At 38.3% G+C, this 16,116-nt stretch overlaps 2 protein-coding genes across 6 annotated transcripts in view; one reads left to right on the top strand and one right to left on the bottom strand.

The window, feature by feature from the left end:
- Positions 1 to 1,240: 1,240 nt before the first annotated feature.
- Positions 1,241 to 1,644, top strand: LOC101271068 (60S ribosomal protein L34-like). Its single transcript, XM_033408978.2, has one exon. The coding sequence runs from the start codon at positions 1,282 to 1,284 to the stop codon at positions 1,633 to 1,635; it is 354 nt and encodes a 117-aa protein (XP_033264869.1). The 5' UTR covers positions 1,241 to 1,281; the 3' UTR covers positions 1,636 to 1,644.
- An 895-nt stretch (positions 1,645 to 2,539) lies between these two features.
- Positions 2,540 to 16,116, bottom strand: part of HPS5 (HPS5 biogenesis of lysosomal organelles complex 2 subunit 2) — a 44,776-nt gene continuing 31,199 nt past the window's right edge. For all 5 annotated transcript variants that reach the window (XM_004263895.3, XM_033409022.2, XM_033408993.2 and 2 more), the window contains exons 20-23: positions 15,458 to 15,571; positions 13,944 to 14,050; positions 4,618 to 4,888; positions 2,540 to 3,347 (exon numbers count right to left, since the gene is read on the bottom strand). In XM_004263895.3, coding sequence (XP_004263943.1) covers positions 3,287 to 3,347; positions 4,618 to 4,888; positions 13,944 to 14,050; positions 15,458 to 15,571 — 553 coding nt within the window. In that variant the 3' untranslated portion in view covers positions 2,540 to 3,286. The remainder of the gene's footprint in view (positions 3,348 to 4,617; positions 4,889 to 13,943; positions 14,051 to 15,457; positions 15,572 to 16,116) is intronic.

The following is a 16,116-nucleotide window of genomic DNA, read 5'->3' as shown; positions in this document are numbered from 1 at the left end:
TCTATGGTAGCTATAGTCTTACAAAATGTATTTCTTAAAAAATAAGACTTGATAGTTGAAATTACTCCTTGATCCATGGGCTGCGGAATGAATGTTGTATTAGCAGGCATGTAAACAACATTAAACTTGATGTACAACTCCATCAGAGCTCTTGGGCAACCAGGTGCACTGTCAGTGAGCAGTAATATTTTGAAAGGAATCTCTTTTTCTGAGCAGTAGGTCTCAGCAGGGAGCTTAAAATATTCATTAAACCATGTTGTAAACACTTGTGCTGTCATCCAGGCTTTGTTATTCCATTTATAGAGCACAGGAAGAGTAAACTTAGCATAATTCTTAAGGGTCCTAGGATTTTCACCATGGTAGATAAGCATTGGCTTCAGCTGAAAGTCACTACCTGCATTAGCCCCTAACAGGAGAGGAAGCCTGTCCTTTGAAGCTTTGAAGCCAGGCATTGACTTCTCCTCTCTAGCTATGAAAAGTACTAGATGGCCTCCTTTTCCAATATAAGGCCGTTTTGTCTACACTGAAAATGTTGTTTAGTGTAGCCACCTTCATTAATGATCTTAGCTAGATCTTCTGGATAACTTGCTGCAGCTTCTACATCAGCACTTGCTGCTTCACTTTTATGTTATGATGACAGCTTCTTTCCTTAAACTTCATGAACCAACCTCTGCCAGCTTCAAACTTTTCTTCTGTAGCTTCCTCACCTCTCTCAGCCTTCACAGAATTGAAGAGTTAGGGCCTTGCTCTGGATTAGGCTCTGGCTTATGGGAATGTTGTGACTGGTTTGATCTTCTATCCAGACTACTAAAACTTTCTCCATATCAGCAATAAGGCTCTTTCACTTTTTTCTCATTCTTGTATTCACTGGAGTAGCACTTTCAATTTCTTTCATGTACTTTTCCTTTACATTCACAATTTGGCTATTTGATGCAAGAGGCCTACCTTTCAGCCTATCTCAGCTTTCAAAATGCCTTTCTCACTTAGCTTAATCATTTCTAGCTTTTGATTTAAAGTGAGAGATGTGTAACTCTTCCTTTCATTTGAATACTTAAGAGGCCATTATAGGGTTACTAATTGGCTTAATTCCAATATTGCTGTTGTCAGGGAATAGGGAAGCCTGAGGAGAGGGAGAGAGATGGGGAACGGCCAGTTGGAGCAGTCACAACACACATTAAGTTCACCATCATACATGGGTGCAGTGGTGCCACAAAACAATTACAATAGTAACATCAAAGATCATTGATCCTCTTCTGGGGACGGTATCTAGAGGCATTCAGGATGGTTCAGCATTTGACATACCGTCGTAGGCTGTCCTACAATACAGCCTCTAACAAAACCAGGCTGTCCCGAACCCCTGGTAATAGAATTGTTTACCTTTATACCAAGAAAGTTGGGAAAGCACCAAAATCCGCATGTGGCGTGTGCCCAGGCCGACTTCGAGGAGTTCGTGCTGTGAGACCTAAAGTTCTTATGAGGTTTTCTAAAACGAAAAAACATGTTAGCCGGGCCTACGGTGGTTCCATGTGTGCTAAATGTGTCCGTGACAGGATCAAGCGCGCTTTCCTCATTGAGGAGCAGAAAATCGTTGTGAAAGTGTTGAAAGCACAAGCACAGAGTCAGAAAGCTAAATAGAAAAATAAAGCTTCTTTGAGTAATTAAAAAAAAAAAAAAAAAAGATCACTGATCACAGATCACCCTGACAAATAATGAGAGTGAAAAAGATTGAAGTATTCCAAGAATCAGGGAAATGTGACAGAGACACAAAGTAAGGAAATGCTGTTGGAAAAATTGTACTGATAGACTTACTGAACACAGGGTTGCCACAAACTTTCAATTTGTTAAAGAAAACAAAAAAGAAAGAAAAAAAAACAGTATCTGTGAAGCACAATAAAGCAAAGTACAATAAAAAGAGGTATGCCTGAAAAAAAAAAAAAAAAGAGGTACGCCTGTACGGTTAACAACCTGGATTTGTGACTGGCATCTTAAGTGGGGGCAGTTTTGTGGTTCTGAGCCCCTAACCTGTGAAATCGGATGCTATCTCCAGGGAGATACGTTCAATTGAGTTGAGTTGTAGGACAACCAGCTGGTGTTGGAGAATTGCTTGGCGTGGGGAGACACCACACACACACTCTGCCACACACTGGTGACCAAAATTGTTAGGTTTTCCACACTTCCCAAAATGCTAAGAAGCTTTGTGAAGCCTCCCTTCTCTGATCATCTCTTCAACTAATCTGGTTATGTCATATCCAAATGTCACATGGAAGTATGACAGCAATTTGTGTCTATAGTTCTCTGGCTGTGTTATAAATGAAAGAAAGAAGTGAATCATTCAATGTACCCAACACTTTGCTTATTCCACACCGAGTTTACACCACACCTTCCTGCAAATTGCTCACTATAAACCTCATGTCTACATTCCACTCAAATAATTTTTAAATTAGATTTTACATTTATTATTAATATAACATGCTGTGTAAGTATACAGGAGCCTGAAAATGGCAATCTAGTACTTGGCTTAAATAATACAAGCACTTGCTGTGATCTTTATCAGCACTCAGCCTTCCTTTATTATGGCTTTTAAAAAACAAATTTTAAAAGTACATGATTCCTTTAGGCTACTGTTTAGGAAAGACTGGAGTAAAACATTTCCAGTAATGAATCAGTTGTATATAGGTTCAGATTAGAAAATGTCAAGCACTGGAAAAAAAATACATTTTAAATTAGCTCAATTTAAATATGGGGCCATTTCATTTAAACATCTGATTTGAATCTTCAGTGTTTCACTCATTTTATGTGTTAATTCCATTATACCAGATCTTACTTTGGTAATTTCTCAAGTGTCCCAGAGAAGATAAAAAAGGAATTCAATTTCTGTCAATTACATTGTATGTCTTCATGTGACCAGGATGAGAAACTTCTGCTCCCTACATGGCAGTCACGACAGGAAAAGAATTCCCCCAGTCCACCAGCAAGGAACAAATAACACTGTTGTTCAGACTAAAGACTGCATAGCTGGGGATATTCACATTCTGATTCCTTCCAGAGCACTTCATTTCAGCAAATAAGGACTGATTCCTTTCAAAATTCAACTTCAGTTGAAAAACACTGAGGTACAGATAGAGCCACAAATGCAGAGGTTACAGACACGGACAAAAGTGCTCCCAGTAAGGTGGCAGGGATCTCAGGTGGGGCCTTTCCTTCAATAACAAATGCATTCAGAAGGTTCCGGAGCACGATTCAGTTTTTCTCAAAATGTCATGACACCCTGCTGACTCTTCTTCAATTAGGCCTGCTGAGACCAGAGAAACCGATCACATTTTTCAAGCATGCTTTGTATCAAGGCTCTGAAATCCCAAAGAAAAGAAACAGGCAAATTTAGCTGTCATTGTTCATTCTTTTCAGAAGAAAGGATTAAAAAAGCTGACTGACTCTGTGCATCAAAAGACACAATCAACAGACTGAAAAGGCATCCTGTGAATATGGCATCCTGTCCTACACAATAGGAGAAAATATTTGCAAATCACATATCTGAGAGGTTAATATTGAGAATATGTAAAGAACTCGTATGACAAAAAACAAATAATGCAATTTAAAAATGGGCAAAAGACTTGAACAGGTATTTCTCCAAAGATGACATTCAAATGGCCAACGAGCATATGAAAAGATGTTCAACATCAATAATCACTAGGGAAATGCAAATAAAACCACAATGAGATATCACCTCATGCCCATTAGGATAGCTACTATCCAAAAAAACAAAACAAAACAAAAATCAAAACAAAAAAAACCCAGAAAATAACTAGTGTTGGTGGGGATGTGCTATAACTGGTGGGAATGTAAAATGGTGCAGGCTCCATGGAAAACAGTATGGAGGTTCCTCAAAAAATTAAAAATAGAAGTACCATCTGATCCAGCAATTCCACACCTGGGTATACACCCAAAAGAACTGAAAGCAGGGTCTCAGAGATATCTGTAAAGTCATGTTCATAGCAGCATTACTCACATTATGCTAAGTGAAACAAGCCAGCCACAAAAAGACAAACACTGTATGATCCCACTTATATCAGGTACGTAGAGTAGCCAAAGTCAGAGACAGAAAGTAGAATGGTGGTTACCAGGGCTTAGGTGGAGGGGAAAGGGGGAGCTGTTGTTTAATGGGTATAGAGTTTCAGTTTTGTAAGTTGAAAAAGTTCTGGAAACTGCCTGCACACTGATATGAATATACTTAACACTACTGAACCAAGTGGTTAAAAACGGTTGGCAGGAAATTTTATGTTATCTGTATTTTACCACAGTTAAAACAAAACAAAACAAAAAAAAACCCTGACTGAGACAATTAGGTATGCGGTACCAATAATAGTCTTAAAGAATTGAGTACACATCAGATTTGGGTATTTATATTAACCTAAACAGTGTTTTGGTGATGACTGTGAACAAAATATTACTTTAGCCTCTTCTCTTAATCACCTTCATCAACAGAGGAGTCTCTGTTCCCTCATCTATGAATGAGGGGTTGAGACTATGTGATCTCTATAGTCCCGTCCACCTCTGAAAATCTGTGCAATTCTACATTCCCCAGGTGCCTGTGGATAGGGCAGGACAGACATACATTACCTCTGCCTTTTCTCGGCAATCCTCAGGATATCACAGGTTCTGGTAAACCTCTCTGACAGCTCAAGGGTCAAACCACATTCTTGTAGCAGTGACCAGGCCCGGTCTGGGCCCATGACCTTAGCTAACAGGAGTGCCACATTCTCCACGTTGATAGGGGAAGGCCCATCGCTGAAGTTCCCATTTGGTGACTTCTGGGGGGCTGGCTTTGTGCTCTTGTTCTGTACCAGGTGTAGGAGAAGCTTCCATTCCTCCACAGTCTCTGGGATCCAACCTACTCAAACACAGAGAAACAATGTGGGCTCTGATCGCTCTTAGCACTCTGCCTGCATACAGGAGAAACCATTCGTGAAAATGTTTCATACCAAAACATAAAAATATTAAAGAATATAATCTCATTACCCCCAATACAGAGTTGTTTTCTGAATATTTGTTGAATAAATAGCTCACGAAAAGGAGAAGCCATAAAATTAGCTCCAACATTCCTTCATTTGCTCACGCAGTAAGTAATTACCCAGGGCACACTGCATACTAGGCACTGAATGTGAATGAGGAACAAACAGACATGATGAGCCCGGCCTGCACTCCTGTGGAACTCATGATCCAGTAAAGGAGACAGAACTTAGACAAACACATAAATAAATCTATGCTTATAAACTGTGCTAAGTGCTTGCTATAAAGGAAAAGATCAAAGAGCCATTAGAGAGATTGGCAGGTTTGGGTTTTTTTTTTTTTTTTTTTTTTTAAAGGATCAGAGAAGGGCTGTATGAGAAGCGACAGTTAAGCAGAGAGCTGAAAGATGAGACAAGTTTAGTGAGCATGTGCTTGTGGCCCATATGTACACAAACGTGCAGGGAAGGTGTCAGGAATGGAGGGTGAAGGAGCCTGCATTTCTGACAAAGGAAACATGGAAAATGACTCGACACAGGAAGGAACTAGGTGAGTTCAAGGAACTGAAAAAAGGCCTACAATGCACAAAGGTGGCAGTGAGGAGTGAGAATGAGATGATAGGGCCAGGCCATAAGGGAACAGCTTAAGAATCTGGATTTTATTTTCAGTCCAATGTAAGGGGCTTCAAGGAGGAGAGCCACATAATCCAATTTTTGTTTAAAAGAACCATTCTGAGAGTCAGCAACGTGGTGGAGTGAAAAGCTACCTTTGTCTCTCCCCTTAACCTACAACCAGTAAAACATCCACAACACAACAAAGGTTCTTGTGTCTGACACACCAAGAAACCAGAGAATTCTCCACATATCTATACAACTAAAGGTGATGGACTGGAACACATAGAAGAGGCAGGAGCAGGGAAACAGTGGAGGCGGTGTCTGCAGTCCCAGTCCTCCAGCCCCAGAGAAGCTGACGGTAGCAGGGGAAGCAGTGCACATGACCCCAGCCCCCAGCCCCCCACTCGAAGTAGCAAGCCCATGAATCTTACAACACTGGACATGGCAGGGCCACCTGAGCAATCCTAGCTATTGCCCCTGCCCCTTCCTCCCCAATAGCAGTGGAACTTGCCACTCAAGGGCTCCTGGACAGGAGGGAGCCCACCATCCTGGTGCACCAGGTGGCAATGCTAGCAACACTGGCAGAAGTAAGGCGACCCTGCAGGTACAGGAAGTGATAATGCAGGCATCGGGCCACACCACAGATGGAGATGGTAGAGGGCACAAAGTGCAGACTCTCAAATATAACCAGAGGCAGCTGACGTAAGAGAAACCCAAAACTTGTGCTATAGCGCCACCTACTGGAAAACAAAAGAAAGGCCTCTAATTTCTAACCTGTTGGATCATTAGAATCAAGCAGAAAGGTGCTTGCTACTTTAAATGTGTGTCAGAGGAACAACTTCATCAAACACTGTGAAGAACCATAGTGACACTGTACCACAAAAGGAAAATGACAATTCTCCAGAAACCAAACTTAAAGTCACAGAATACTGTGATCTAACTGACAGAGAATTCAAAATAGCTGTCATGAAGAAAGTCAAGGAACTACAAGAAAACTCAGGCAGTTCAATGAACTCAGGAACGAAATTAATGAACAGAGGAATACTTTACAAAAGAGATTAAAACTCTAAAAAACAAATTCTAGAACTAAAGAATTCAATAAATGAGTTGAAGAAAACATTAGAAAGCACTGAAAATAGAGCAGATCACATGGGAGAGAGAATTAGTGAGCTTGAAGATAGAACTCTAGAAATGACACAAGCAGAAGAAGAAAGAAATAAGATATTTGAAAAAATTCTATGAGAACTATCCGACTCCTTAGGAAAGACAACATTAGGGTAATGGGTTTCCCAGAAGGAGAAGAAAGGGAGAGGGGAGCAGAGAGTTTATTTAAAGAAGTAATAGCTGAGAGCTTCCCAAACTGGAGAAGGAACTGGATATACAAGCCCATGAAGCTAAGAGAACACCTAATTATCTCAATACAAAAATACCTTCTTCAAGGGACTTCCTTCCCTGCTGGTGCAGTGGTTAAGAATCCATCTGCCAATGCAAGGGACATGGGTTCATGCCCTGGTCCAGGAAGATTCCCACATGCCGCGGAGCAACAAAGCCCGTGTGCCACAACTACTGGTCCTGCACTCTAGAGCCCACGAGCCACAACTACTGAGCCCACCCACCTAGAGCCCGTGCTCTGCAACAACAGAAGCCACCACAATGAGAAGCCAGAGCACTGCAATCAAGAGTAGGCCCCGCTCGCCACAACTAGAAAAAGCCCGCACGCAGCAATGAAGACCCAACGCAGCCAAAAATAAATAAATAAATAAATAAATAAATGTATTAAAAAAAGACCTTCTTCAAGACATATTATATTAAAATTGTTAAAAGTCATGACAAAGAATTAAGGCAGCCAGGGGAAAAAGGAAGGGTAACCTACAAAGGAACCTCCATTAGGTTATTAACAGATTTCTCAGCAGAAACTCTACAGTCCAGAAGAAAGTGGAATGACATTCTCAAAATACTGAAAGATAAAAACCATCACCCAAGAATACTCTATCCAGCAAAGTTATCATTCAGATATGAATGATAAATAAGGACTTTCCCAGACAAACAAAAGCTGAGGAAGTTCATCAACACTAGACCTGCATTTACAAGAAATGTTGAAAGGAGCTCTTTACCAGAAACAAACAAACAGAAAAGAGCAAAGTACACAAATCTTTGAGTAAAGTGATAAGCAGACAGAATCTTTAAACTGCAACTCTTTATCAGAATAGGTTTTTTAAACACTTTACAGCATAAAGGTTAAAGGGCAAAGATGAGTAGAAAAAGTAATTATAGCTACTTCAATTTGGTAACAAACTCACAACATAAAAAGGGATAATTTGAGGCAAGAAAAATACAAAAGGGGGAGAGGAAAAGGGTGGAACTCATATAGGTACATAAAGATAAGATGCTATAAGCAGAAAAAGGACTACTTTATCTATGACATGTTTCATACAAACCCCATGGTAACCACAAAAAATAAATCTAGGGCAAAGACACAAAACATTAAAAAAGAGGAAAGTGAGAAAAACATCATAAAAAAACACCAAAGCAAAATGGCAGACAGAAATACACGGAAAAAGAAATAATGAAGATATAGAGCAACCAGAAAACGAAAGATAAAATAGCAGTACCAAATCGTCATCTGTCAATAATCATCCTAAATGTAAATGGATTGAATTCACCAATCAAAAGACACAGAAAGGCTGGGTGGATTAAAAACCAAGAGCCAACTGTATGCTGCCTCCAGGAGACTCATCTCAGAGTTTAAGACAATTATAGGCTCAAAGTAAAGAGATGGAAGATGACACTCCAGGCAAATGGCAGCCGAAAGAAAGTGGGTGTAGCCATACTTATATCAGACAAAATAGACTTCAAACCAAAAAAGATAACAAGAGACAAAAGTGGATAGTATATAATGATAAAGGGGATAATTCATCACAAAGACATAATGTTATTAATATATATGCACCTAACACAGGAGCACCAAAATATATAAAACAATTATTAACAGACTTAAAAGGAGAAATTGACAGCAACACAATAATAGTAGGGGAATTTAGCAGCCCACTGACATCAATGGATAGATCATCCGGACAGAAAGTCAACAAGGAAGCAGCAGCCTTAAATGAAACATCAGACTAGATGGATTTGATAGATTTGTACAGAACATTCCATTCAATTGCATCAGAATACACATTCTTCTCAAGTGGACATGGAACTTTCTCAAGGGTAAACCGTATGTTGGGACACAAAACAAATCTCAGTGAATTTAAGAAGACTGAAATCGTATCAAGAATATTTTCCAATTTCTATGAAACTAGAAATCAACTATAAGAAAGCTGGAAAAATTACAAATATGTGGAGACTGAACAACATGCTACTGAACAACTACCAAGTCAATGAAAATCAAAGAAGATATCAAAAGTTACCCAAAGACAAATGAAAATATGACATACCAGAATCTATGGGATGAAGCAAAAGTGATACTAAAAGGGAAGTTTAAGCAATACATGCCTACCTCAAGAAACAAGAAAAATCTAAAATAAACAATCTAACCCTGTACATAAAGGAACTAGAAAAAGAACAAATGAAGCCCCAAATCAGTAGAAGGCAGGAAATAATTAAGATCAGAGCAGAAATAAATGAAATAAAGACTAAAAAGACAATAGAAAAGATCAATAAAACTAAAAGCTGGTTCTTGAAAAGATAAACAAAATTGACAAATCTTTAGCTAGACTCACTAATCTTAGAGAAGGCTCTGATAAATAAAATCAGAAATGCAAGAAGAAAGATAACAATGGATACCACAGGAATAGAAAGGCTTATAAGAGAATAATATGAACAGCTACATGCCAACAAATTGGACAACCTAGAAGAAATGGACAAATTCTTAGAATCATAAAACCTTCCAAGACTGAATCATGAAGAAATGAAAAATCTACATAGCCCGATCACTGGTACAGAAATTGAAATAATAATCAAAGCTCCTAAAAAACATGAGTCTAGGACCAGATGCCTTCATAGGTGAATTCTATCAAACATTCAAAAGACTTAATACCTATCCTTTTCAAACTCTTGAAGAGAAGGGAATGCTTTCTAACTCATTTTACAAAGCCAACAACACCCTGATACCAAAACCACACAAAGACTCAAAAAAATTACAGGTCAGTATCTCTGATGAACATAGATGCAAAAATTCTCAACAAAATATTAGCAAACCGAATACAATACATAAAAAGAATCATACACCATGACCAAGTGGGATTTATTCCAGGGATGCAAGAATAGTTGTATCCACAATAAATTCACGTGATACACCACATTAACAAAATGAAGGATAAAAACCATATAATTATCTCAATAGATGCAAAAAAAAAAGCATTTGACAAGATTCAACACCCATTTATGATAAAACGAACTTTCAATAAAGTGGGTATAGAAGGAACATACCTCAACATAATAAGGCCATATATGACAAACTCACAACTAATATCATTCTCAATGGTGAAAAACTGAAAGCTAGCCCTCTAAATCAGGAACAAGACAAGGATGCCCACTCTTACCACCCTTATTCAACATAGTACCAGAAGTCCCAGCTAGAGCAATCAGGCAAGAAAAAGAAAAGGCATCCAAATTGGAAAGGAAGAAGTGAAACTGTCACTATTTGTGGATGACATGATTTATACATAGAAAACCCTAAAGACTCCACCAAAGAACTACTAGAAATAATAAAGTTGCAGGGTACAAATCAACATTCAAAAATCTGTTGCGTTTCTATACACTAACAATGAGCTAGCAGAAAAAGAAATTAAGAAAACAATTCCATTTATAGTCACAACAAAAAGAATAAAATACCTAGGAACAGATTTAACCAAGGAGGTGAAAGACCTGTATACTGAAAACTATAAGACACCGCTGAAAGAAACTGAAGAAGACACAAATAAATGGAAAGATATTCCCTGCTCATGGACTGGAAGAATTAACATTGTTAAAATGTCCATATTGCCAAAGCAATCTATAGATTCAATACAATCCTTATCAAAATCCCAAAAACATTTTTCACAGAAATAAAACAAAAAATTCTAAAATTTACATGGAACCACAAAAGACCCCAAATAGCCAAAACAATCCTGAGCGAAGAGAACAAAGCTGGAGGTATCACACGCTCTGATTTAAAACTATATTATAAAGCCACAGTAATCAAAACAGCATGGTAGTGGCAGAAAAACAGATACATATATCAATGGAACAGAACTGAGAGCCCAGAAATAAACCCATACATATATGGACAATTAATATACAACAAAGGAATAAGGAACATCCAATGGAGAAAGGATAGTCTCTTCTATAAATGGTGTTGGGGACACTGGACAGCCTCATGCAAAAAAATGAAAGTAGACCACTACCTCACACCATACACAAAAATCAACTCAAAATGGATTAAAGACTTAAATGTAAGATCCAAAACCATAAACTCCTAGAAGAAAACATAGGCACGACACTCTCTGACATCAGTCCTAGGAATATCTTTCTAGCTAGGTCTCCTCAGGCAAGGGAAACAAAAGCAAAGATAAACAAATAGGACTACATCAAACTAAAAAGCTTCTACACAGCAAAAGAAACCATCCACAAAATGAAAAGATGACCTATTGAATTGGAGAAGATATTTGCAAATAATATATCCAGTAAGAGGTTAATAACCAAAAATACATAAACAACTGGATGAAAAAATGGGCAGAGGAACTGAATAGACATTTTCCCAAAGATGACATACAGATGGCCAAGAAGCACATGAAAAGATGTTCCACATCACTAATTATTAGGGAAATGCAAATCAAAACCACATGGGAGGACTTCCCTGGTGGCTCAGTGGTTAAGAATCCGCCTGCCAATGCAGGGGACACGGGTTCGATCCCTGGTCCAGGAAGATCCCACATGCCGCAGAGCAACTAAGCCTGTGAGCCACAGCTACTGAGCCTGCACTCTAGAGCCTGCGAGCCACAACTACGGAAGCCCGTGCACCTAGAGCCCGTGCTCCGCAACAAAAGAAGCCACAAAAATGAGAAGCCTGTGCACCGCAACAAGGAGTAGCCCTTGCTCGCTGCAATTAGAGAAAGCCCATGTGTAGTAACGAAGACCCAACGCAGCCAAAAATAAATAAAAAATAATAAATTTATATTAAAAAAACCCACATGAGATATCACCTCACACCTGTCAGAATAGCTATCATCAAAAAGTCTACAAATGTTGGCAAGGATATGGAGAAAAGGGAACCCTGTGCACTGTTGGTGGGAATGTAAGTTGGTGCAGCCACTGGGGAAAACAGCATGGAGGTTCCTCAAAAAGCTGAAAATAGAACTACCATATGATCCAGCAATCCCACTTCTGAGTATTTATCCAAAGAATATGAAAACACTAATTGGAAAAGATATATGTACCCCTATGTTCACTGCAACATTATTTATAATAGCCAAGATATGGAAGTAACCTAAGTGCCCATCGATAGATGAATGGATAAAGAAGATGTGATACACACACACACACACACACACACACACACACACACGTAATGGAATACTTCTCAGCCATAAAAAAAAAGAAGAAATCTTGCCATTTGTGACAACATGGATGGACCTTGGGCATATTATGCCAAGACAGAGAAAGACAAACACCATATGATCTCACTCATTTGTGGAATACAAAAACAAACAAAAACAAAATAAATGAACAAACCAAACAAAAACAAACATGTAGATGCAAAGAACAAAGTAGTGGTTACCAGAGGGGATGGAGTGGGGGCAGGGTGAAATGGGTAAAAGGGAACAAACACGGTGACAGATGGAAACTAAATTTTTAGTGGTGAGTACACTGCAGGGTATACGAAAGTGGAAATATAATGTTGTACACATAAAACTTATATAATGTTATAAACCAATGTTATCTCAATAAAAATTTTTTTAATTAAAAAAAAAGAACCATTCTGGCGGCTCTAAGGAAAATCGGTTAAAGATGGGCAAGAATGGAAACCAGAAGGCCAATTATAAAGTTATTGCAGTAACCAGGCAAGTAGCTGGGATCAGAATGACCGTGGTGGAGCCAAAGAAAGTAGATAAATATGAGATATATATTTGGCAGCAAAAGCAACATTCTTTGAAGTGAAATGTAAGTTAGGAGAGAACAGTGTCAAGAAAAGACTCCCATTTAATACACCAAGGGTAAGAATAGCTATTATTATTATATTAACAAAATATTAAGAGTACTTTTATCTGGGTGGGAAGAATTTTAGGTGATATCTTCTTCATTCTTCCTAGATTTTCCATTTTTTTCTATAACAAACATCATGTTGTAACTTTAAAAGCATAAACCATTTATATCTTAACTTTTCTGGTTATTTTTCCAAAGTGAACACATCTATAGTTCTACAAAACCATGTGACCCTCTTGTTTCATGTTTGAAACAAAGATGATTCAGTTATTATTGCTGTAACTGTGACACCTGAGGCTATCTCTTTGCCAGTCATCTGGTTTCTTTGCTTGGTTGTAACTTTTCTTCTTCTACAGAAATAGGGCTGAAAAAGGCTGTAGATCACACTGCTAGATGAAGGATCCTGATGTCATGCTGCTGGCATCTCTGCATTGAGATGAATAAAGTAACACTACAAAACAGACCAAGACCACCTCTCTGAGTGCAGGATGAACTCTCAGACTTCAGAAATCAGTGTGTCAAAGTCCTGGCCTCCTGACTGCCATTTTATCTGTATTGAATTCACGAAAATTAAAAAAAAAAACAAAAAAAAAAACCCTAAGTACGTGTAAAGGCTTAGGAAAATCTGACTGCTACTCTAAGTTCATCTTAATGATCTCTAACTTTGGGCTGTGTAAAATGGCAACATGATGCAGATCAAAAAACCTGAGCACAAGCTTTAGAGATGGTCAGACGTGGTCTGAACACCAGCTCCAGCATTAACTAGTTGTATGACTGTGGGGAAACTAATTATCCTTTTTCTGGGCCTCAATCATAACTTTTTAAAAATCGAAATAATAGTAACTATCCCACAGGTTTAATATCTCATTTAAACAGCATATGGAAAAGCATCAGGTATCAATATAATGCCTCACACGGTAGGCACTCATGAAACAGAAAAGTTGCCTGTAGTTTATTTCTAGTTATGATTTCATGGTATACCAAGTAGTACAGATAAAAAAAAAAAAAACTCCAAAAATGTGACAGCTAGCTAGAATAACATAAATGATCATTGAAATATTTAGCAAATTTCTTTATTGAATAGTCTGTAGTGATTTCTAAAATACTATAACCAAGAATAACCGATTGGGATTTACATACCATTGTCCCCTTCCATCAGGCTCATATCATCCAGATACACAATATTCGTGAAGGCCTCTCTTCTTCTCCCCAGCTCCAAACAGAGGATAAGATATCCAGGCCAGAAACTTGAAAGAGACCAAAGTTGGAGAGAGGAATAAAAGGCAGTGAATTTATCTGGAGCTGTGTGGTCCAATACTGTAGATATTAGCCACATGTGGCTACTTACATTTAAATTAAATAAAATTTAAAAGTCAGTTCTTCAGGTGACCAATACATATTTCAAGTACTTAATGGCCACACGTGACTAGTGGCTACCATACTGGACAGCGTGATAGAATATTTCCACTGCCTCAGAAAATTCTATTAGACAGCCCTGATATAGAGCATTTAAGAAAAAAAATAAAGCTAGCAATAAATACTGACATTTGAGGCCAAGCCCCAATTATGAGACATTTAAGCTTATACACTTCACAAACTTTAAGGTTCAATAACAAACTACCATATTTCTTCCCCAAGTATGCAAACTTTGGAAGTTCTCCTAGACTCTTCCCCTTCCTTCATTTGCTATACCCAGTATCTACAGGTCCCACTGCATTTTCCTTTGAAATGTGCCATTAGATGTGCTCCTTCTGCTGACCTAGAATCAATTTGGTCATACCTGAATTACTGCACCAGCTTCCTAGCTGGCCTTCCTTTCTCGTCTCCAATCTTTCTCATGTATGAAACCAGAAATGATCTCCAGAAACCTCCATTTTATCCTGTCATTTTTGTACCTAAAAGGGTCTCTGCTGATAACTAAATTCTTCTAACCACCTTTCAAGGTCCTATATGATCTCATGACCCACAACCTGGCCAGTCTCATCCCTCATTATCAGTGAACAAATATGTACCAAGTGCCTACCACTTTATGAATTATGCATAATGAGGGAAAAGCAAGACACATGTCCCTATCTCCAAAAGACTGTAATCCAGGTAAAGCCATAAGATAACATCTTCAGGCCATGAATAACTGACAAATATGTGGTACAGATAAAAAGCAATGTCAGTTTTTCATGGCTTTGCTCTTGCTGTTTCTCTCACCTGACTTGCCCTCCTCCTGGCTCCTGTTTGAATACAAATCCTACCCAGGCTTAGGGCTTACCTCAAAGTCTCACCTCCTCCCTGAGTCCTTCACCAGCCATTCTACCAAGCCCATTCTGATCTCTCCCTTCTCCGAAACTGTATCAATTATAACTTGTATCACACAGTCTGGTGCTTAATTAAATAAACCTGAGAACCGGGGCTAACAACTAAGCAAAAGGGGGAGAGAGGAATGAGCAAGGACCAGTCTCTTCCACACACAAAATAAAATACACTCAAAATTTAAGACAAAAAAAGATGTTTATTATCACTTAAAACAAAAAGCCACCTTTATGTAGCAAAAAAAAAAAATCCCAAATGACAAAGCATATCCGTTCAGGCCCCTAACTACAAAGTTACTAACTAAAATGATTCTAATCCTAACTTCAGCTTCTAGGAAAATTCTCACTTACCCATGAGACCTACAGATGTCAGTCACTTTCTCTTTTGTTGTAAAATCTGCAGGAAGTTTAATTAGATGAAGGATTAGCTGACTGTAACCCCAGGAAAACAAGTGGGAATGAGGCCTGAAAAATGAAAAAAAAATCAGTAAATTAGACAGGAAATAAACTCTACAAAAATGTTTATTCATCAGCTGATAGGTAAGATCAGAGTTTAATTACATTTTTTCCATTATTATATTTTTCAAACATTTCTACTTGGCCTTTGAAAAATTAAAATAGCTATTTTTCCAATGACAAATACCTGTTTATTTTTTTTAATTATATATTTTAGTAATCAAAAGAAAGAAGCTCATAATTCCATCACTCACAGATAGCCATTTTATATCCTTCCAGACCTTTTTCTCTAGGCATATAAAATAGGCATTTTGGGAGCTTTTAAAAAGTTTCTCCTGCAGGAAAACACAAGGAATATTTCTGATAGATTACAAGTAACAGTGTGTATTTTTTATGAATTTTTTTTTTTTAAAAAATCCTAGTCAGGGACTTCCCCAGTGGTGCAAAAGGTTAAGAATCCGCCTGCCAATGCAGGGGACACGGGTTCAATCCCTGGTCCGGGAAGATTCCACATGCCGCGGAGCAACTAAGCCCATGCTCCACAACTACTGAGC

Source organism: Orcinus orca, chromosome 8, assembly GCF_937001465.1.
Source record: "Orcinus orca chromosome 8, mOrcOrc1.1, whole genome shotgun sequence".
Classification (NCBI taxonomy): Eukaryota; Metazoa; Chordata; class Mammalia; order Artiodactyla; family Delphinidae; genus Orcinus; species Orcinus orca.
The sequence above is the reverse complement of the archived record's forward strand: the minus strand, read 5'-3'. Positions and strand labels throughout refer to the sequence as shown.

Excerpts from the sequence above, each read along its gene's own strand:
- LOC101271068 (XM_033408978.2), top strand. The coding sequence starts at position 1,282 with ATGGTTCAGCATTTGACATACCGTCGTAGGCTGTCCTACAATACAGCC.